At 53.9% G+C, this 19,397-nt stretch overlaps 1 protein-coding gene across 3 annotated transcripts in view; it reads left to right on the top strand.

Moving 5' to 3' along the window:
- Positions 1 to 19,397, top strand: part of TNRC18 (trinucleotide repeat containing 18) — a 117,417-nt gene that overhangs the window by 64,974 nt on the left and 33,046 nt on the right. For all 3 annotated transcript variants that reach the window (XM_030796874.1, XM_030796875.1, XM_030796876.1), the window contains exons 16-18: positions 1,702 to 2,062; positions 6,880 to 7,155; positions 13,146 to 13,394. In XM_030796874.1, the coding sequence (XP_030652734.1) occupies positions 1,702 to 2,062; positions 6,880 to 7,155; positions 13,146 to 13,394 (886 nt within the window). The remainder of the gene's footprint in view (positions 1 to 1,701; positions 2,063 to 6,879; positions 7,156 to 13,145; positions 13,395 to 19,397) is intronic.

Here is a 19,397-nt window from a genome sequence, read left to right as displayed (position 1 = left end):
TCCAGGGGTAATGGGCTGAGAGCCAACTCCTTGATTCTTCTTTCTTCAGAACATTGAAATCATCCACTTAAGGTGCCTTTTTGTAAATACTAATGTACCTTGACATCCCTCCCCATAAAGTCCAGTGCAAAGGGGTAGGTTTTTTGTTTTTGTTTTTTTTGTTTTTTTTTTTTTTGGAGACAGAGTCGCTCTGTTACCCAGGTTGGAGTGCCGTGGCATGATCTCGGCTCACTGCAACGTCCGCCTCCCAGGTTCAAGCGATTTTCCTGCCTCAGCCTCCCCAAGTAGCTGGGATTACAGATGCCACCACCACGTCTGGCTAATTTTTGTATTTTTAGTAGAGATGGGGTTTCACCATCTTGGCCAGGCTGGCCTCGAACTCCTGACCTCAGGTGATCCGCCTACCTCAGCCTTCCAAAGTGCTGGGATTCCAGGCATGAGCCACTGCACCCAGCTGAGGGGTATTTTGGTTGACTTGGCTGCGAGGGGCAGGCTCATGGAGGGAGACGGGGTCTAGGAGGAGAAAGATTGCCTGTGTTACACCAGATCGTTTTTACTTTCAAATTGTGGTGAGGGATGCTTTTGTTTTAATTGACACCATCCCAGCTTTTTTCTTCCTTAAGAAATGTCACCTGATTAAAGAAAATCAAGATAAAATGTTCAAACCTGGGGCATTAATGGCTTTGAAACTGCATGTTTCACTTCAATAAATGACTACAGCTGACGACAGACATGCAGGCAGGAACTTAATCTGTGAAATCTAATTCTTTCTGCTTCAGGCATCCAAGGAACACTTGAGGCATTTTTTTTTGGCAGCTTCGGCCCCTTTAGTTGGACGAACTGGTTTGGAGTGTGCACTAGTCTTTGTCAGCTGCCATAGGTGGCTGAGATAGGCATATCAGCTGCGCTTCAATCTGGGTTTTGTATCTTGATTCCTTTCCTCCTCCCTTAATCCAGCTGCCTTCTCCAGGCCATCGGCAGCAGCACTTGCTTGAAGTGCATCCTTAGGAGGCACCAAGCAGTGCCACGGAAAGCCAGGGCTGGCGATCAATGTAACCACAGCACCAGCTATTTAATAAGTGGTTACCTTGTACCAGACATTGTGGTCACTGCATACCTTATCTGAGTTCATCTTCAGAAGCACCTTGCGATACCCAGACACAAGTACCCCCATTTTACAGAGTTACACATTGAAGCCGGCCAGTCGTGGTGGCTCACGTCTGGAATCCCAACACTTTGGAAGGCTGAGGTGGGAGAATGGCTTGAGCCTAAAAGTTTGAGACCAGCCTGGGCAACATGGTGAAACCCCATCAATACAAAAGTAAAAATAAAAAAAATTAGCCAGGAGTGGTGGCGCACGCCTGTATTCCCAGCTACCACAGAAGCTGAGGCAGGAGGGTCACAGAGCCCAGAGGTCGAGGCTGCAGTGACTTGCGACTCAGCTAGTCGGGAGCCTGAGGCAGGAGAAATGCTTGGACCTGGGAGGTGGAGGTTGCAGTGAGCCGAGATCGCGCCACTGAGCCCCAGGCTGGGCGACAGAGCGAGACTCAGTCTCTAAAAAAATATATAAGCATGCTAAGAGGAGTTGAATCACAGAGGCAGGGGAAGGATTGGAGCCCAGGCTGGGCAGAGCATGTGCACTGAAACCCACTGTACTGTTTTGTCACATCTTTAAAACCATGACCCACCTTCCCTCTCCAGCTAAAGATTAAGAAGAAGAAGATGGCCAGCGACCAGGAGCAGTTGGCAAGCAAGCTTGACAAGGCTCTCTCCCTCACCAAGCAGGACAAGTTGAAGTCGCCCTTCAAGTTTTCGGACAGTGCTGGGGGCAAATCGAAAACTAGCGGGGGCTGCGGCAGGTACTTGACTCCTTACGACAGCCTGCTGGGGAAGGACAGGAAGGCGCTGGCTAAGGGCCTCGGCCTGTCTCTGAAATCCTCCAGAGAAGGTAAACACAAAAGGGCCGCCAAAGCCAGGAAGATGGAGGTGGGGTTCAAGGCCAGAGGCCAGCCCAAGTCGGCCCATTCCCCGTTCGCCTCGGAAGTGAGCAGCTACTCCTACAGTAAGTAGCGTATGCCGCGCCACCTTTGGTCCGCTGCTTCTCTCCTTTTCTCCCTTCTTCCCTCCACCGTCCTCCTTGCCTCTCTTTTTGTCTGGGGCGCGCTAAAGTGCCTAAGCTTGGCAGGGCCTCCAAGCCGGAAGTGGGGGGGAGGCCGCCTGAAGCGGATATGCCTGTGACTGGCGGGTGTGATGCCGGGCAGATGCCTGTGATTGGTGGGCGCCCGTGATTGGCGGTTGGGAGCCGACGTCCGCCGGCCCTCTCTTGCCCGCTCTCCGCTTGCCTACCGGATGTTTTAGGCGCGGAGGCCTTGCGCGTCATAGAGTTTGCGGCTGTTTGGCCTAGAGAGGCCTGGAGCGCGATTGCTCTTGAGGGTCCTAGAGGTGACCGGACTCCCTTACCCACAGGAAGCATGCCGTCTGTTGCGGACCACGGCTTTGTAGCGAAGTGTTGGCGGAAACTGTTTATGGAGCGCCCACCGTGCTCGGCTCTGGATGCAGGGGTTCATGGGCGTTATTGTGTCTGTGGCAGTTCTGACAGTGGTACCCCCATGTTGTTGCTGGGGATGATGAGGCCCGAGAGCCAGAGGGGAGTGTGTGCGCTCGGGTATGGAGAGGTGACTCGGGTTAAACCTGGTTCGGCCTGACCCACCTACCCACTGGAACCTGCTGCCATCATGGCTGTGTCCCACTATTGAGTTGTTTTTTTGTTTTTTTTTTTTAATTTGAGACGGAGTCTCACTCTGTCGTCCAGGCTGGAGTGCAGTGATGCGATCTTGGCTCACTGCAACTTCCACCTCCTGGGTTCAAGCGATTCCCTTGGCTCAGCCTCCCGAGTAGCTGGGACTACAGGCATGTGCCACCACGCCCAGCTAATTTTGTATTTTTAGTAGAGGCGGGGTTTTGCCATGTGGGCCAGGCTGGTCCCGAACTCCTGACCTCAGGTGATCCACCCGCCTCGGCCTCCAAAGTGCTGGGATTACAGGCGTGAGCCACTGGCGCCGTGCGTTTTTTGAGACAGGGTCTCTCATTATTGCCTAGGCTGGAGTGCAGTGGGGCCATCATAACTCACTGCAGCCTCGAGCTCCTGGGCTTAAGTGATCTTCCTGCCTTAGCCCCCTGAGTAGCTGGGACTAGGTGAGCACCACCACACCTGGCAAATTTTAAAAATTTTTTGTAGAGACAGGGTCTTGCAGTGTTTCCCAGGGCTCAAGCAATCCTCCCCTCTGAACCAGGATTGCCTGGGCTCAAGCAATCCTCCTCTCTGAACCTCCTGAGTATCTGGGACTACAGCTGTGTACCACCACATGCAGCTAATTTATTTTTATTTTCATAGAGATGGGGTCTCCCTGTTTTCCAGGCTAGTCTGGAACTCCTGGCCTTAAGCAAGACTCCCACTTTAGCCTCCCGAATAGCTGGGACCATAGGCGCACACTACTACTATTTTTATTTTTATAGAGGCTGAGTCTTGCTGTGTTGCCCATGCCAGTCTTAAACTCCTGGGCTCAAGAGATCTTCCTGCCTCAGCCTCCCAAAGTGTTGGAATTACAGGCGTGAGCTGCCTTGCTTAGCTGCTATTGAGCTCTTGAAATGGAGCAGTCCTGGTGGGACTGAAGAATGGAGTTTTATCTCATTTAACAAGAGACTGCCAGATTGGAGTGTCCTCATGGTCATGGCCTCTTGTGGCCCAGAACCTGCTGCCTGGCAGGTAGTGGGTGCTTGCTCAGTATTTGTGGACAGAGCACCTCATGCCCAGGGTGGACAGGTGCTAAGTTTGTAGCTAGCTGCAGGGAGGCCAGAAGGAGGGAGCTTCCTGGGTTCTGGCCCATGTCAGCGTCAGTGGTGTTTGTTCTGGGAATCCCCAGGCCCTGGGGCGGGTGGAGAGCTTTTGCCGTGGCAACTGCCTGGTTCTGTGTGTCTGGGGCTTTTGATTGGCTCTGGCCGGTTCATGGGCGGAGAACGGGGAGTTTGAATGTCAAGGGCAAAAAGTGGACACGTTTATTGATACAGTAAAGCATGTTTTCTTAAGAAAATAAAAAGTGTTTATGGACTCAGAGTTAAGATATCGTCACCTGCTTTACGGGGCTGTTGGGGGCCTTAAGTGAGCTCATGTGGGCAGAGAGCTGAATATGGCACCTGGCACGGAATTAAGCTGCTGGTTTTTTCGGGGTGCATGTGTTTTGTCTGTCCTAGGCTAGCAGGTCACCAGGACTGATGCTTCCTATGGGTGTGAGTTAAGCAGCTGGCTCATGCCTTCTGTGCTGAGGACGTGTCGTGGCTTCCGTGCTTCTTTGATTGGGATGGGTGTGATCAGAGCAGTACAGCCCAGGCTCCTGGCCAGTGTGTGGGCACAAGCAGGGAGTGACAGTGCCAGAGACTCATCACTCTGAGGGGGAAGGGAGGGGCTTTCTTTTGCTCTCTCAATCTCTGCTCATTTTGGAAAAGTGAAGGGGGTTCAGGGAAGTCGGGGGAGATTGCTGTTCTTTTGATCTTCTGAGGGATTGGGGTGTGTGGATGCAGTCTGGGTGGTAGCTGAAAGAATTCCCCACTTGCAGGTGGACGTGGATGGGTGGAGCTGGAGGTCAGAGATGAGCTCTGTCTCTGAGGCCTCTGGGGTGCTCCGAGCTGGTGTGTTCACTCTTGGCGCGTGTGAGGGAATGTCCATTTCATTTATTTATTATTACTATTATTATTATAATTTTGAGATGGAGTTTTGCTCTTTTTGCCCAGGAGGAGTACAGTGGCATGATCTCAGCTCACTGCAACCTCCGCCTCCCAGGTTCAAGTGATTGTCCTGCCTCAGCCTCCTGAGTAGCTGGGGTTACAGGAACGCACCACCACGCCCAGCTAATTTTGTTATTTTTAGTAGAGACGGGGTTTCACCACATTGGCCAGGCTGGTCTTAAGCTCCTGACTTCAGGTGATCTACCTGCCTCGGCCTCCCAAAGTGCTGGGATTAGAGGCATGAGCTGCCGTGCCTGGTCTGGGAATGGTCAAATGGGCACCCTCACTCCACCGTGCCTGTGTTGAAAACTCCACTGTCCTGGATGAGAGAAACGACTCATGTAGCAATGAAGAATTCTGTGGGCCTGGCTCCAGCAAGACGGTGGCTGTGGGATTCACCTGGCTCTGCAGAGCGCTCCTCTGTTTATTTTTTATAATCTGCTTTTCTGCACTTCTGGGTCAGAGAGAGTGCAAGGTCCACAAGGAGGTAGGGATGTGTCCAGCAGGGAGTTGCTGAGCTGGACGGAAGTCGAAGCGAGAATGGTCTCCTCTTGCTTTTTCAGGTTCGATTGTAGGGGTCGGTGGCATGCCCTGTGGGTTTTTTTTTTTAATTTTTTTTTTAAAAGATAGTGTCTTGCTCTGTTGTCCAGGCTGGAGTGCAGTGGTGTGATCTCGGCAGCACTGCAACCTCCACCTCCTGGGTTCAAGTGATCCTCCCACCTCAGCCTCCTGAGTAGCTGGGATAACAGGCACTGTCCACCACAATACAATACAAATAGAAAATACAACAGTTTTTGTATTTTTTAAAAATACAGACGGGGTTTCGCCATGTTGGCCAGGCTGGTCTCAAACTCCTGGCCTCATATGAGCTGCCGGCCTCAGCGTCCCAAAGTGGTAGGATTACAGATGCAAGCCACCACATCTGACCTCCCTGTGGGTTGTTGTAGGAGGCCAAGTTGGTTGTCACCCACTGGCCTCTCCAGCCTGGGACACAGCCTTGGGAGGGACAGATTGGAGCATAGAAGAGAGAGCGCGCTTTGACTGGTAGGTGGGCAGGGGCTGGTAGCCTGGCAGGACTGGACCCTTGTCCCACCCCAGAGTTGCCAGACCATCCTGAGGTTGGGGTCTTGCTGGAGTGAAAGCTTAGGTGTTGGTGGGAGCAGTCAGAGGAATGCCTGCCACGGACGCGTGCATGTGGTTTCTCTTGGACTCGGAGGTGGCAGGTGCTGCCAGAGCTGTAGCTGTGTGGGTTCACGTTCCCCCCGTTTGGAGTGGATTTCAGCAGATCAGGGAATTATTCTCTGTCTCTGGAACCCCTGTCTTCCCATCTTGCCCAGTATGAAAAACAGATCAAAATGGCGTGAGCATGGTGGGGGCCGGAGCAATGCCTGCCTGGCAGGCTCCCCTCCCAAAGCTGGCTGCTTGTCTCCCCGGAAGATTTGAAGACTCTTGTCCTCCATTGTATAGTTAGGCTGGAGACTTTGGGGAAGCCAGCAGTGGTGTGCCGGCGCACTGGCTCGTAGAAAGAAGGGCAAGGGATCCGCTAGCGGTAACAGTGTTTGCCCATTTCCATGGTGTAAACACCCTTACTGCAACCTGTTACGTGCTGCCACTGGGAGGCTGCTGGGAGGGCATTGGGAAGAGAATGCGTGATGAGCTGTCATGAGCCCTTTCCCTCCTGAGTCAGGTCCTCTGTGGTTGTCGCCCTTGGGCCATCGTAATCCCATGGGATAGGTAGTGACCACCGTGGCCAGGGGACAGTCCTTCCTGAGCATAGGGCTTCTCTCATCCCCCGGTGCCCGGAAAGGCTGGAGTGACTGGTGGGTGAGGCTGGCAGCATCCAGTCTAGGAAGGGCCTGGGTCCAGCACTCGGAAGATGCCGTGCAATGGCCAAGGCACCTGGGGCAAGGGAGAAGCCTGAACTGGGAGGGGAGCTGGTGACATTGGGCAAGGCCTTCGCACAGCCACCTACTAGGTATTCGGACTTGTTTGTTCTGGCATCTTCCAGTGTGTTCTCAGAACCATTAAAACCAATAAAATGACACCAGCTCCTGCTGCCCTGTGACTTATCTCTATTAAAAACTACTTTGACTGCAGATACGGACTCAGAGGAAGACGAAGAATTCCTGAAGGACGAGTGGCCCGCCCAAGGCCCCTCCAGCTCCAAACTGACGCCTTCCCTCCTGTGTAGCATGGTGGCAAAGAACAGCAAGGCAGCTGGCGGCCCCAAGCTGACCAAGAGGGGCCTGGCGGCCCCCCGGACTCTGAAACCCAAGCCGGCCACCAGCAGGAAGCAGCCGTTTTGTTTGCTGCTTCGAGAGGCCGAGGCGCGTTCCTCCTTCAGTGACTCTTCGGAGGAATCGTTTGACCAAGGTTACTAGCTCCAAACACAAAATACCTTCCGTGTTTCCTAGCGAGAGAGTGCGTGCGAGTGAGCGAGAGGGAAGCGAGTGGGCGCACGGGAGAGATGGTGGGTGAGGAGGCCCGTGCGGATGGCCGCAAGAAGGCTGCCATCTGGGTTCTTGGCAGCGTAGCCTGCTGTTATCAGCCGAATGATTTTGATTTTTGCTTTGATTTGTACTGTATCATTGTGATAATATCACCGGCTGGCTCTTTTTGAGCTGTTATATGGACTGCTTTTGAGTCTGCGTTTTTCTCCACTTTCCCTCCTCCCTGCCCTCCTCCCCCTCCCCCAAGTTTCCCCACCCCCACACTCACCTTTTCTGCCCACCCAGAGACCCCAGGCTTGGGTCGGGCTCTCTTTGGGCACGGGTTCGGTGGAGGCTTCCCGAGGAACATTTTGTAAATGGAATTCTGTCGTGTGGGCGTGTGACTTGATGTTTGTACCGCGATTTTGGTAATACCAAGCTTTATTAAACATATCGAGTTCATTTTTAACTAAACCTGTGTGCCTTGTCTCTCTTGCTGTGTCCTTACTAGACATTAGGTTGACGCTTCCCTCTCATTTTGTTTCTCCCCCACCTCCTCCCCTCCCTCCTCCCCACCCAGAAGGAGTAGGGACGGGACCGTGCTGCCTGCCGCTTGCCTGTGTTATTCAAATATCCCTGGTAGCGATTGGCATTCATTTCATTTTTCAGGTTTAAAATCAAGCGCCTTCACCTCCAGCATCATCATGTTTTTTTAGTTGCTTGTTTTGTCTTTTATTTTCTTAAAGCTCTATTCTTACTTGCCAGTGGTTAAAAACTATTATTTATAAACACTTGTCTTCTCAAGCGTATTTCTGTTTTGAAGGGCGCATAGGCAGCGCAGGGCCCAGAGCCTTTGTCACCCCTGGTCTTTGTCATTCAATATGAAAGCGGCTCCGTTGCCGCATCGAGGGACAGAGTGTTGTGCTCTGTTTGTAGAGAGGCTGGCCTGGTCCCAGCCTGGGGTTCTCAGCCACCTCAGTTCTCAAGAGAGAGCTGCGAGGCCCCTGAGAACCCGCTGGCCTTGCTCTCTCCAGTGTCAGAATTGTGCTTCTGGGGTTAGATGTGTGAGCCTTTTGGGCCCTTCAACCAGAAATGCCCCAAGAAGGGGAAGCAAGTGAATCTCTGACATTTTTTCCTAGCCCTGGTTTTAGGATTTGCTTCAGGGTGAACTCCCCCTAGGGCCAGCCAAGGGGATCCTCCAGGCCCTGGGTAGCCACACCTTGGTGTCAGCTACTCCCTGAGGAAGGCCTGGGGGTGTCATTGTGTCCCTGGGTCTGACCTGGCTTGGGCACCCCGGGACCTGAATGCTGCCCCCCCACCCCCGCCCTGTTTTTCCAGCCCTGCTCTCGAATTCCTGGTCTACCGCCTCCCCTCCCAGACCTCCCCTCCAAATTGGCAGAGATCCATTTGGGTGACCAGGAGGTGGTATGGTGAGGAGTACGATGCCCCGGGGCCCATGTTCCCCTGGGCTGCTACTACCCCTCTGAGCGAACGCCACCCGGACCAAGAAGAGAGGCCCTTGACTCACTGGCCAGCCTCGTTTTCCGAGGCCTCCCCTTGCCCGGGCCGTCCGTGGATGAGTCGGGTTAGTTTACGATCCCCTTCTCCCTCCCCGGCCTCCTCCCTTTCCCCCATCTCCCCCATGGGCTGGACCCCACGCCCCCACCCCAAGCCCCCTTAAAGCCACGGTTCCTGCTTCCAAGTTTTTGAGCCCTCCTGCCCCAGCTGAGATCCCACAGAGAAGCAGGCAGCCCCCTAGGTCTCTTAGGAAGGGGCTCCGGGCTGGACGCCGCAGTGCCAAGTGGACAGGACCCAGATAGGGGAGTGCGGGGGGTGAGGGGAGCCCCAGGCTCCTCAGTGCCCCCCTCCACCCCCGCCAGTCCACCACTGAGCAGGTCTTGAAAGGGATATTTGGGTAATAGGGCCTCGCTGACCTGGTACTAAACTCCGTAACTGGCTTGGCTTTTCTAGTATGTCTGCTTCTTCCAGCAGCCCGACCATCCCTCCACCCTTGACCCCTCCCCATGACGCTTTGAATGTCTGTTTTGGTCTCTTGCATTTGCTCTCACGCTGCACTCTGGACGCAAAGCGAAGGCTGGGAGTAGGGCAGACGGCGCAGCGGGTCACTGAGCTTGGGTGCGAGCCTGGCTCGTTGCTCCGTAGGTAGGCAAAACGCTTTTCTTTCTGTCCTCCGTGCACCTCCCTCCTCGGGGTTCGTCCCCACCGGGTCTGGCAGCAGCAGATCGCTCTGACATTTACCACCAACCTGTCACCGCCAACCCCATGTCCTGAGCCAAGATCTTTTTTTGTTGTTGTTTTTTTCTTTAAATAATAATAATAATAAAAAAAGTTTTTCTGAATTTCCTGGGGTTACTTTGATGGGACTTTTTTTCCCCCTCCCTGTCCCCAGCCCTCGGCAAGCTCTGTTGCCTCAGGTGTGGACAACTCCAGAAAGGTTTTCTTGGTCCTCAGAGCCCCTCTGCTTCCCAGCCTGCTTCGGACGCTAGCGGAGTGTGCACCAGACCCCGCAGGAGCAGCGAGTGTGGCCTTGTCAAGCACGCAGGGAGGCGGGAGGGTCTCCCATGCCGAGGTGCGGGCATTGGGCTGCTCCCAGCTTTCTGGGCTCTGGCGTGGACGTTGGGGGCATCCAGAAACCCAGAGCTCGCCCTCCCCCTGCAGCCCCAGCTGCTTGAGAATTCCTCTGGATGGGAAAGATTTCTGGAGTCTGCGCACCTGAGTGGCTAGAAGGGAAGATCCCTGGCCTCACGTCCAACCCCCCCGCCCCACCCCCCAACCAGGCCGCCGCCCACCACCCTGCTCAAATTGGCCCACCCCAGGGAGACCTGATGTGGGGGACCCAGGCGCTGTCGAAAGTCTGCCTACACTTAGCCTGCTTTGCCGCTGTGGCCCACTGGGGCGGAGACAGAGCCATGTGACGCCTGCAATGTGAATGATCGCAAGTGTGCACTGCCTGCCTGCCTGCCCCCGCCTGCCCGGCTGGCCTCTCCAGCCTGGCCTCTCCAGCCTGCTTCATCCATCGCTCCGGGGGCCAGTCTCCCCTTTCACCCTCTTAACAAACCTCCTCCCTCTCCCTCTGGCTCCTCCCTCCCTCCCTCCTCTACCCCTCTGCGGACTCCTCAGACTCATCACTGTCACGGCTTTCCTCTGTGAGGTGGCCCAGCAGAAATCCGGGCTCTCTCCAATACATGAGTAGACAGAACCTCTGCCCTCATTGGCACCCCTGGGGCCACCACTTTTGGCCACAAGTTGCTTAAGCAAGCAGGCAGCTTGGGGCGTTGGCAGGAGACCGTGGAGTTGGGTGTCCGTCTTCCCCGTCCGTCTATCCGAGCCTAGACTGCTTCCCGCCCTGGAGAGAGAGGGTCTGGTGTCTGCCTCATCTTGCTGGAAGGGGCCACCTTCCAGCCCTGCGGCCCCCAGAGTCACCTTCCCGCTCCCAGCACTCTGGTCCACGAGGCAGATGGGCACCCCTGTCACCTGCTTGTGGGTGGCACTTTGGATGTGGCATCTCAGGGCAGAGTTTGCTCTCTGAGGCCTCCCACCTGCCTGTCCTTGGAAGCAAGTCTCTGCCTCAAGACAGTCTCTCTTTTTGGTGGGGGATTTTGGTTTGTGTGCAATGAGCCTCCTGTCTGCCAGCTGCCTTTGTCCTGAGAGCCTGGGCCGGACTCTGGGGACTGCAGACTCTCAGGCAGGCAGGGAAGATTACTGGATGAAGCTTATCTTAAGTCACCGACCAGAGAGACAGGCTGGGGCTTCTTTATTTTTTTAAAGTTTTTATTATTATTATTTTTTGAGATGAAGTCTCGCTCTGTCACCCAGGCTGGAGTGCAGTGGTGCGATCGTGACTCATTGTAGCCTCCGCCTCTGGGGTTCAAAGGATTCTTCTGCCTCAGCCTCCTGAGTAGCTGGGATTATAGGTGCCTGCCACTGCACCTGGTTAATTTTTGTATTTTAGTAGAGATGGGGTTTCACCAGGTTGGCCAGGCTGGTCTCGAACTCCTGACATTGTGATCCACATGCCTCGGCCTCCCAAAGCGCTGGGATTACAGGCGTGAGCCACCACGCTGGCATATTTATTTTTGAGACAGGGTCTCGCTCTGTCACCCAGGCTGGACTGCAGTGGTGCCACCATAACTCACTGCAGCCTTGGCCTCCTGAGCTCAAGCGATCCTCCCGCTTCTGCCTCCGGAGTTGCCAGGACTGCAGGTGTAAGCCACCACGCCTGGCTAATTTTAAAATTTTGCAGGGGGGCTGGGCGTGGTGGCTCATGCCTGTAATCCCAGCACTTTGGGAGGCTGAGGTGGGCAGATCATGAGGTCAGGAGATGGAGACCATCCTGGCTAACATGGTGAAACCCCGTCTCTACTAAAAATACAAAAAAAAAAAAAAATTGGCCTGGTGTGGTGGTGGGCACCTGTAGTCCCACTACTCGGGAGGCTGAGGCAGGAGAATGGCGTGAACCCGGGAGGTGGGGCTTGCAGTGAGCCGAGATTGCGCCATTGCACTCCAGCCTGGGTGACAGAGCGAGACTGTCAAACAAAAAAAAAAATTTTTTTTTTTGGTAGAGACAAGGTTTGCTCTGTCGCCCAGGCTGGTCTTGAACTCCTAGCCTCAAGAGGTCTTCCCGCCTCAGCCTCTCAGAGGGCTGGGATTAGAGGAGTGAGCCACCTTGCCCAGCCCTGGGGCTTCTTTAGACAGTCTGCCAGCTCTGGGTTCGAGCCTGCTCTTCTACTGCCCGAGTGCTTAACCCCATTGGGCCTCAGTCTACCCCTGCCCTTCCTGGGCATCCCATGAGTGAGGAGTCACAGCTAGCTTTAGCTCCCTGGGCATGGGGACAGCACAGTTCCTGCCTGCAAGTCACGGGGGGTGGCCCTGTTTCTGTTTGATTGTCTTTAAGCTTGCAAATCGCTTTCTCCTCCATGCAAATGATTCTCTTTGGACCCTGCCCTTGGCTGAGCCAGTGGGCTGGGAGGGTCACCCCTTGCTGCAGGTGAGAAAATAGAGGCTCAGAGAGGGCCAAGGACTTGCCCAGCCTCCCCAGAATGGGGGAGTTGCTAGGAGTCAACTTAATTTTTTTAAATTAATTTTTCTAAACAATTAGACACGGGGACTCTCTGTGTTGCCCAGACTGGTCTGGAACTCCTGGGCTCAAGTGATCCTACCGTCTCAGCCTCCCAAAGTGTTGGGATTACAGGCATGAGCCAGTGCGCCCAGCCAGGAGCCAATTTTATTTTATTTTAGTTTTTTGAGACCGGGTCTCACTCTTGTCACCCAGGCTGGAGTGCAGTGGCGTGATCTCGGCTCACTGCAATCTCCGCCTCCCGGGTTCAAGCGATGCCAGGAGTCAACTTTAGACTCCAGATCCCTTCTCAGGGCTGAAACCATGGGGGGTCCCCTGGCCCCCAGGAAGAGTCCGAACTCCACCTTCTCCTGCCGCCAGCCCCCAGGACTCAGCTGGCGAAGCTGCCGCGGGCACCTGTGCCCACAACCCCTAGCCTGAGTCCCCAGGGCCCTCTTCCCTGCTCACCTCCCTCCGCTTCCTCTTTCCTTCTCCTGCCTCTGTGTCGTGTGTTGGGGCGTGTGCGCGTGTGACCGTGGAGAACGCTGTCTCCAGTCCTTGTCCGTGTGTCTGGCCCCTGCCACAGCACAGGTGCATGTTGGTGCCCCTCACAGAGAAGCCCACCCTGACACACAAGGCCGCTGCCCACCTCCGGGCTTTCTGGGATGCCCGCGTTGGGCTCAGCTGGCTGGGGGCATTGGGCCATCGGGTGGGGGAAACCCGTGGGCTGGGTCTGCATCTACCCCCAGCGGCCCCCTGCTGAGGACTGAGGGGCTAGGCTGGAGCCCAGGGGGCGGTGGGGGGTGGCCCTCGCCACAGCCAGGGCTCTGACTCGGTCCCTGTTTTCTGCACGCCAGATGAGAGCTCGGAGGAGGAGGACGAGGAGGAGGAGCTCGAGGAGGAGGACGAGGCCAGCGGTGGCAGCTATAGGCTGGGTGCCCGGGAGCGGGCCCTGTCGCCAGGCCTGGAGGAGAGTGGGCTGGGCCTGCTGGCACGCTTCGCCGCCAGCGCCCTCCCCAGCCCCACCGTGGGCCCATCCCTGTCTGTGGTACAGCTGGAGGCCAAGCAGAAGGCCCGGAAGAAAGAGGAGCGGCAGAGCTTGCTGGGTGAGTGGCAGCAGGCGGGCTGCGGTGGGGGTGGGTGGGGGGGGCGGATGCCATCACCCCATCCCACAGGTGAGGAAACTGAGGCTCAGAGATGCAGGTGCAGAGCTGGGAATGGGCAGAACCCCAGCCTCGTAGGCCAGCCCCGTCCTGATCAGGGATGCTGGTGACAGGGGCCCCGGCCTGCCATCTCTACGGAGGGAACTTCTTGCCTTGCAAAGGGTGACCTCCTTCAGTCTCATGCTCCCAGCAAACATGGCCCTGTTTTGGGCACTTGGGGGGCTGCGGGAGCTCCATGGAGGCCCCTGACCCAGCCTGGGGTTTGCGGGGGCCACTCCAGGTTGGTCACACCCAGTCTGGCCCGTGAGAAAGACGTGGGGTTAGCTGAGACACGGGTGCAGGGGAAGGAACAGCCATGTCGCAGTAGGAAGAAGAGAGAGCCCGTCTCGTTCAGGCTTTGTGGGATGGTGGGGGTGCGGTCTGTGCCATGGGAGAGCGGGTGGGACAGGCCTCATTCGGCCTGGGCTTGAGCCTGGAGGAGTCAGGTGGGGTGGGCAGGCACCAGGCTCTCTTCAACTTGCCCACAATCCAGATAGGTAAACCGAGGCAGCAGGCACTCACGTTGGGCAGGCAGCTGGGGCTTGCCCCGGTCCATGTCTTTCTGGTCTCTGCATCTCTGATTGTTTCCCTGTGTCAGGACCCTGCCTTCTTGGGACCCTCTCGTGGGCTCTCCCTGTTCTCACCGGGCTGAGTGCCCCAACAGGGACGCAGCTCACCTGCAACTGGGGTCGGTGCCGGAGATTGAGATGGTTATGCATGTATTCAGGCTCTGAGTTCCCCTGGCCCCAGCAGGGGAGGGTCCTTCTGACCCCCCAGGCGTCCTTTTCTGAGCCTCAGTGGGGGTAGGTATGAGGCCCTCCTGGCAGGGGCTGGGACAGGAAAGCAGGTATCGCTGCCCCCGAAGGCCCCCCAGCTGCCCCTGGCTTCATGCTCTCTGCAGGTTCGTGGAGCAAAGCCCCACCCCTGACCTCCAGTGTCTCCTGGAACCCCATTTGTGGCACCCACGCCAGGCTCCAGGCCCTGCCTTCCCCCTCCTCCCTCTCATGCCCTGCCATTGTTTGCTGGGCTCCAGGCCTGGCTCTCCTGGAAAGAGGCACCAGGGCCCCCTACAAGGCTAGCTATTCTTAGGTATTCTTCATACAGAAGCAGCTGGAGGGTGTCTTCAGAGTGCACACTTGGCCAGACCACTCTTCGGCCCAGAACCTCCGAATGGTTTCCTGCTGCCCTCTGATCAGTGCTACCTGTCTGATCCACCACCATCAGATTCTGACTGCTTAGACAACATTATCCTGTCCACAGCCCCTAAATGCACCAGCCGGGCTAGTACCCTCAGGCATTTACACTTGCTGTTAATACAGCCCCAAACATCCATTTACCCAGACCGTCCAAGGTATTGGCATATGGTCCAAATTATTCCTTTATTCTACATTGACTGTCTGAAGGGTCTGTAGTGATGTCTCCTTTTTCATTGCTGATACAGATTGTTTCTTCTTACTCTATTTCTTGGCCAGTCTGGCTAGATGTGATCAGTTTCATTGGTTTCTACTCTTTGTTATTTTCTTCCTTCTCATTCCTTTGGCTACACAGGCATGTCTGGGAGATACTGCAGGATTATTTCCAAACCATAAAGCGAGTATCACAGTAAAGCAAGTCAGATGAATGTTTTGGTTTCCCAGTGCATGTAAAAGTTATGTTTAAACTATACTGTTAGGCCGGGCGCGGTGGCTCACGCTTGTAATCCCAGCACTTTGGGAGGCTGAGGCGGGCGGATCACGAGGTCAGGAGATTGAGACCACGGTGAAACCCCGTCTCTACTAAAATACAAAAAATTAGCCGGGCGTGGTGGCGGACGCCTGTAGTCCCAGCTACTCACTCGGAGAGGCTGAGGCAGGAGAATGGCGTGAACCCGGGAGGCGGAGCTTGCAGTGAGCCGAGATTGCGCCACTGCACTCCAGCCTGGGCGACAGAGCGAGACTCCATCTCAAAAAAAATAAAAATAAAAAAAAAACTATACTGTTGCCTATTAAGTGTGCAGTAGCATTATGTCTGAGAAAACAGTGTACATACCTTAATTAAAAAATAGGTTATTGGCCATGCATGGTGGCTCACACCTACAATCCCGGCACTTTGGGAGGCCAAGGCAGGAAGATTGCTTGAGCTCAGTAGTTCAAGACCAGCCTGGGCAACAGAGCGAGACCCCCTCTCTACAGAAAATAAACAGAAAAATTAGCCAGGCATGGTAGCACGCGCCTCTGGTCCCAGCTACTTGGGAGGCTGATGCAATAGGAGCCCTGGAGCTCGGGAGGTTGAGGCTGCAGTGAGCCGAGATTGCGCCACTGCACTGAAGCCTAGGCAAGAGAATGACACCCTGTCTCAAAAATAAAAGACCAAACCAAAAGCATATGTTTACACTATCCTGTAGTCTCTTAAGTGTGCAATAGTATTATGTGTTTTTTTTTTGAGATACAGTCTCGCTTTGTCACCCAGGCTGAAGTGTAGTGGCATGATCTCTGCTCACTGCAATCTCCACCTCCTGAGTTCAAGTGATTCTCCTGCCTCAGCCTCCCAAGTAGCTGGGATTATAAGCACACACCACCACGCCTGGCTAATTTTTGTATTTTTAATAGAGACAGGGTTTCCCCATCTTGGCCAGGCTGGTCTTGAACTCCTGACCTCAGGTGATCTGCCCACCTCAGCCTCCCAAAGTGCTGGGATTCCAGGCGTGAGCCACTGTGCCTGGCCGTAATAGCATTATGTCTAAGAAAACATTGTACATATCTTAATTTAAAAATAGTTTATTGTTGAAAATGCTAACGATCATCTGAGCCTTTAGTGAGTTGTAATCTGTTTGCTGATGGAGGGTCTTGCCTCGATGTTGGTGGCTGCTGACTGATGAGGGTGGTGGTTGCTGAAGGTTGGGGTGGCTGTGGCAATTTCTTCAAATAAGACAACAGTGAAGTTTGCCGCATCGATTGACTCTTTCAAGAAAGATTTCTCTGGCCGGGCGCGGTGGCTCACGCCTGTAATCCCAGCACTTTGGGAGGCCGAGGCGGGCGGATCACGAGGTCAGGAGATCGAGACCACGGTGAAACCCCATCTCTACTAAAAATACAAAAAAATTAGCCGGGCGTGGTGGCAGGCGCCTGTAGTCCCAGCTACTCGGAGAGGCTGAGGCAGGAGAATGGCGTGAACCCGGGAGGCGGCGCTTGCAGTGAGCGGAGATTGCGCCACTGCACTCCAGCCTGGGCGACAGAGCGAGACTCCGTCTCAGAAAAAAAAAAAAAAAAAAAAAAAAAAAAAAAGAAAGATTTCTCTGTAACATGCAATACTGTTTGATAGTGTTTTACCTACAGAACTTCTTTCAACATTGGAGGCAGTCCTCTCAAACCTTGCTGCTGCTTTATCAGCTAAGCTTATGCAATATTCTAAATCCTTTTGTCATTTCAACAGTGTTCACAGCATCTTCACCAGGAGTAGATGCCATCTCAAGAAACTACTTTCTTTGCTCCTCCATAAAAAGCAGCTCCTCATCTTTTCAAATGTCTCATGACATTGCAGTAATTCAGTCCCATCTCCAGGCTCCACTCTAACTTGAGTTCTCTTGCTGTTTCTACCACGTCTGAAGTAACTTCCTCCAGTGAAGTCTTGAGCCTTTCATAGTTGTCCATGAGGGTTGGAATCAACTTCTTTTTTTTTTTTGAGACTGAGTCTCGCTGTGTTGCCCGGGCTGGAATGCAGTGGTGCAATCTCGGCTCACTGCAACCTCCGCCTCCCCAGTTCAAGCAGTTCTTGTGCCTCAGCCTCCTGAGTAGCTGGGATTACAAGTGCCCGCCACCACACCCGGCTAATTTTTGTATTTTTAGTAGAGACAGGGTTTCACCACGTCGGCCAGGCTGGTCTGAAACTCCTGGCCTCAAATGATCCACCTGCCTCGGCCTCCCAAAGTGCTGGGGTTACAGACGTGAGCCACTGCACCCGGCCGAGAATAGTGAATTCTTTCCAGAAGGTTTTCCATTTACTTTGCCCAGATCCATCAGAGGAATCATCATCCATGGCAGCTGTAGCCTTACAAATTATATTCCTTAAATAATGAGACTTGAAAAGTCAAAATTACTCCTTGATCTATGGGCTACAGAATGGGCGCTGTGCTAGCAGGCATGGAACCAACATTCACCTCCTTGTATGTCTCCCTCAGAGCTCTCGGGTGACAAGGTACGTTGTCAATGAGCAGTAATATTTTGAAAGGAATTTTTTTTCCTGAACAATAGGTCTCAACAGCAGGCTTAAAATATTCAGTAAATCATGCTGTGAACTGAGGTGCTGTTACCAAGGCTTTGTTGTTCCCTTTATTTTTTTTGAGACAGAGTCTTGCTCTGTTGCCAGGCTGGAGTGCGGTGGTGCGATCTTGGTTCACTGCAACCTCCGCCTCCCAGGTTCAAGCCATTCTCCTGCCTCAGCCTCCTGAGTAGCTGGGATTACAGGCGTGTGCCACCACATGTGGCTGATTTTTGTATTTTTAGTAGAAACGGGGTTTCACCATGTTGGCCAGGCTGGTCTTGAACTCCTGACCTCAAACAATCCTCCTGCCTTGGCCTCCCAAAGTGCTGGGATTACAGGTGTGAGCCACCATGCCTGGTCTGCTGTTCCATTGATAGAGCAGTGGCAGAGGTGATTCAACATCATTTTTTTTTTTTTTTTTGGGATGGAGTCTCACTTTGTCGCCCAAGCTGGAGTGCAATGGCACGATCTCGGCTCACTGCAAGCTCCGCCTCCTGGGTTCACGCCATTCTCCTGCCTCAGCCTCCCAAGTAGCTGGGACTACAGGTGCCTGCCACCACGCCCGGCTAATTATTTTTGTATTTTTAATAGAGACGGGGTTTCACCGTGTTAGCCAGGATGGTCTGGATCTCCTGACCTCATGATCCGCCTGCCTCAGCCTCCCAAAGTGCTGGGATTACAGGCGTGAGGCACTGCGCCTGGCCTGTTGTTCCACTGGTAGAGCCCTGACAGAGGAGATTTAGCATTATTCTTAAGGACCCCGGGGTTTTCAGAATGGTAAATGAGCATTGGCTTCAACTTAAAGTCCCCAGCTGCATTAGCCCCCAGTGAGAGTCAGGCTGTCCTTTGAAGCTTTGAAAACAGGCACTGACTTCTCCTCTGTAGCTATGAAAGCCTTAGATGGCATCTACTTAGAAGGCTGTTTTGTCCACATTGCAAATCCACTGGTTGGTGTAGCCACTTTAATCAGTGACCTTAGCTGGATTTTCTGGAGAACTCGCTGCAGCTTCTCCATCAACACTGGCTGCGTATCCTTGCGTTTTTATGTTATGGAGACGGCTTCTTTCCTTTTCTTTTTTTTTTTTCTCTGAGGTGGTGTCTTACTCTGTTACCCAGGCTGGAATGTAGTGGTGCAATCTCAGCTCACTGCAACCTCTGCCTCCCGGGTTCAAGTGATTCTCCTGCCTCAGCCTCCCAAGTAGCTGGGATTACAGGCACCCGCCACCAGGCCTGGCTAATTTTTGTATTTTTTTTAGTAGAGATGGGGTTTCACCATGTTGGCCAAGCTGGTCTGGAACTCCTGACGTCAAATGATCCTCCCTCCTCGGCCTCCCAAAGTGCTGGGATGACAGGCGTGTGCCACCGTGCCTCACTGACAGCTTCTTTCCTTACACCTCATGAGACAATCTCTGCTGGCTTCAAACTTTTCTTTTGCAGCTTCCTCACCTCTCTCAGCCTTCACAGAATTGAAGAGAGTTGGGGCCTTGCTGTGGATGAGGATTTGGCTTGGCTTAAAGGAATATTGAGGGTGGTTTGATCTTCTCTCCAGATCACTCAGACTTTCTCTATGTCAGCAATGAACCTGTTTCACTTTCTTATTTGTGTGTTCACCAGAGCACTTTAAATTTCCTTCAAGAACTTTTTCTTTGCATTCACAGCCTGGCTGTT

The sequence above is a fragment of the Nomascus leucogenys genome, chromosome 17 (assembly GCF_006542625.1).
Source record: "Nomascus leucogenys isolate Asia chromosome 17, Asia_NLE_v1, whole genome shotgun sequence".
Lineage (NCBI taxonomy): Eukaryota > Metazoa > Chordata > Mammalia > Primates > Hylobatidae > Nomascus > Nomascus leucogenys.
This window is presented reverse-complemented; position numbering and strand designations above follow the sequence as displayed.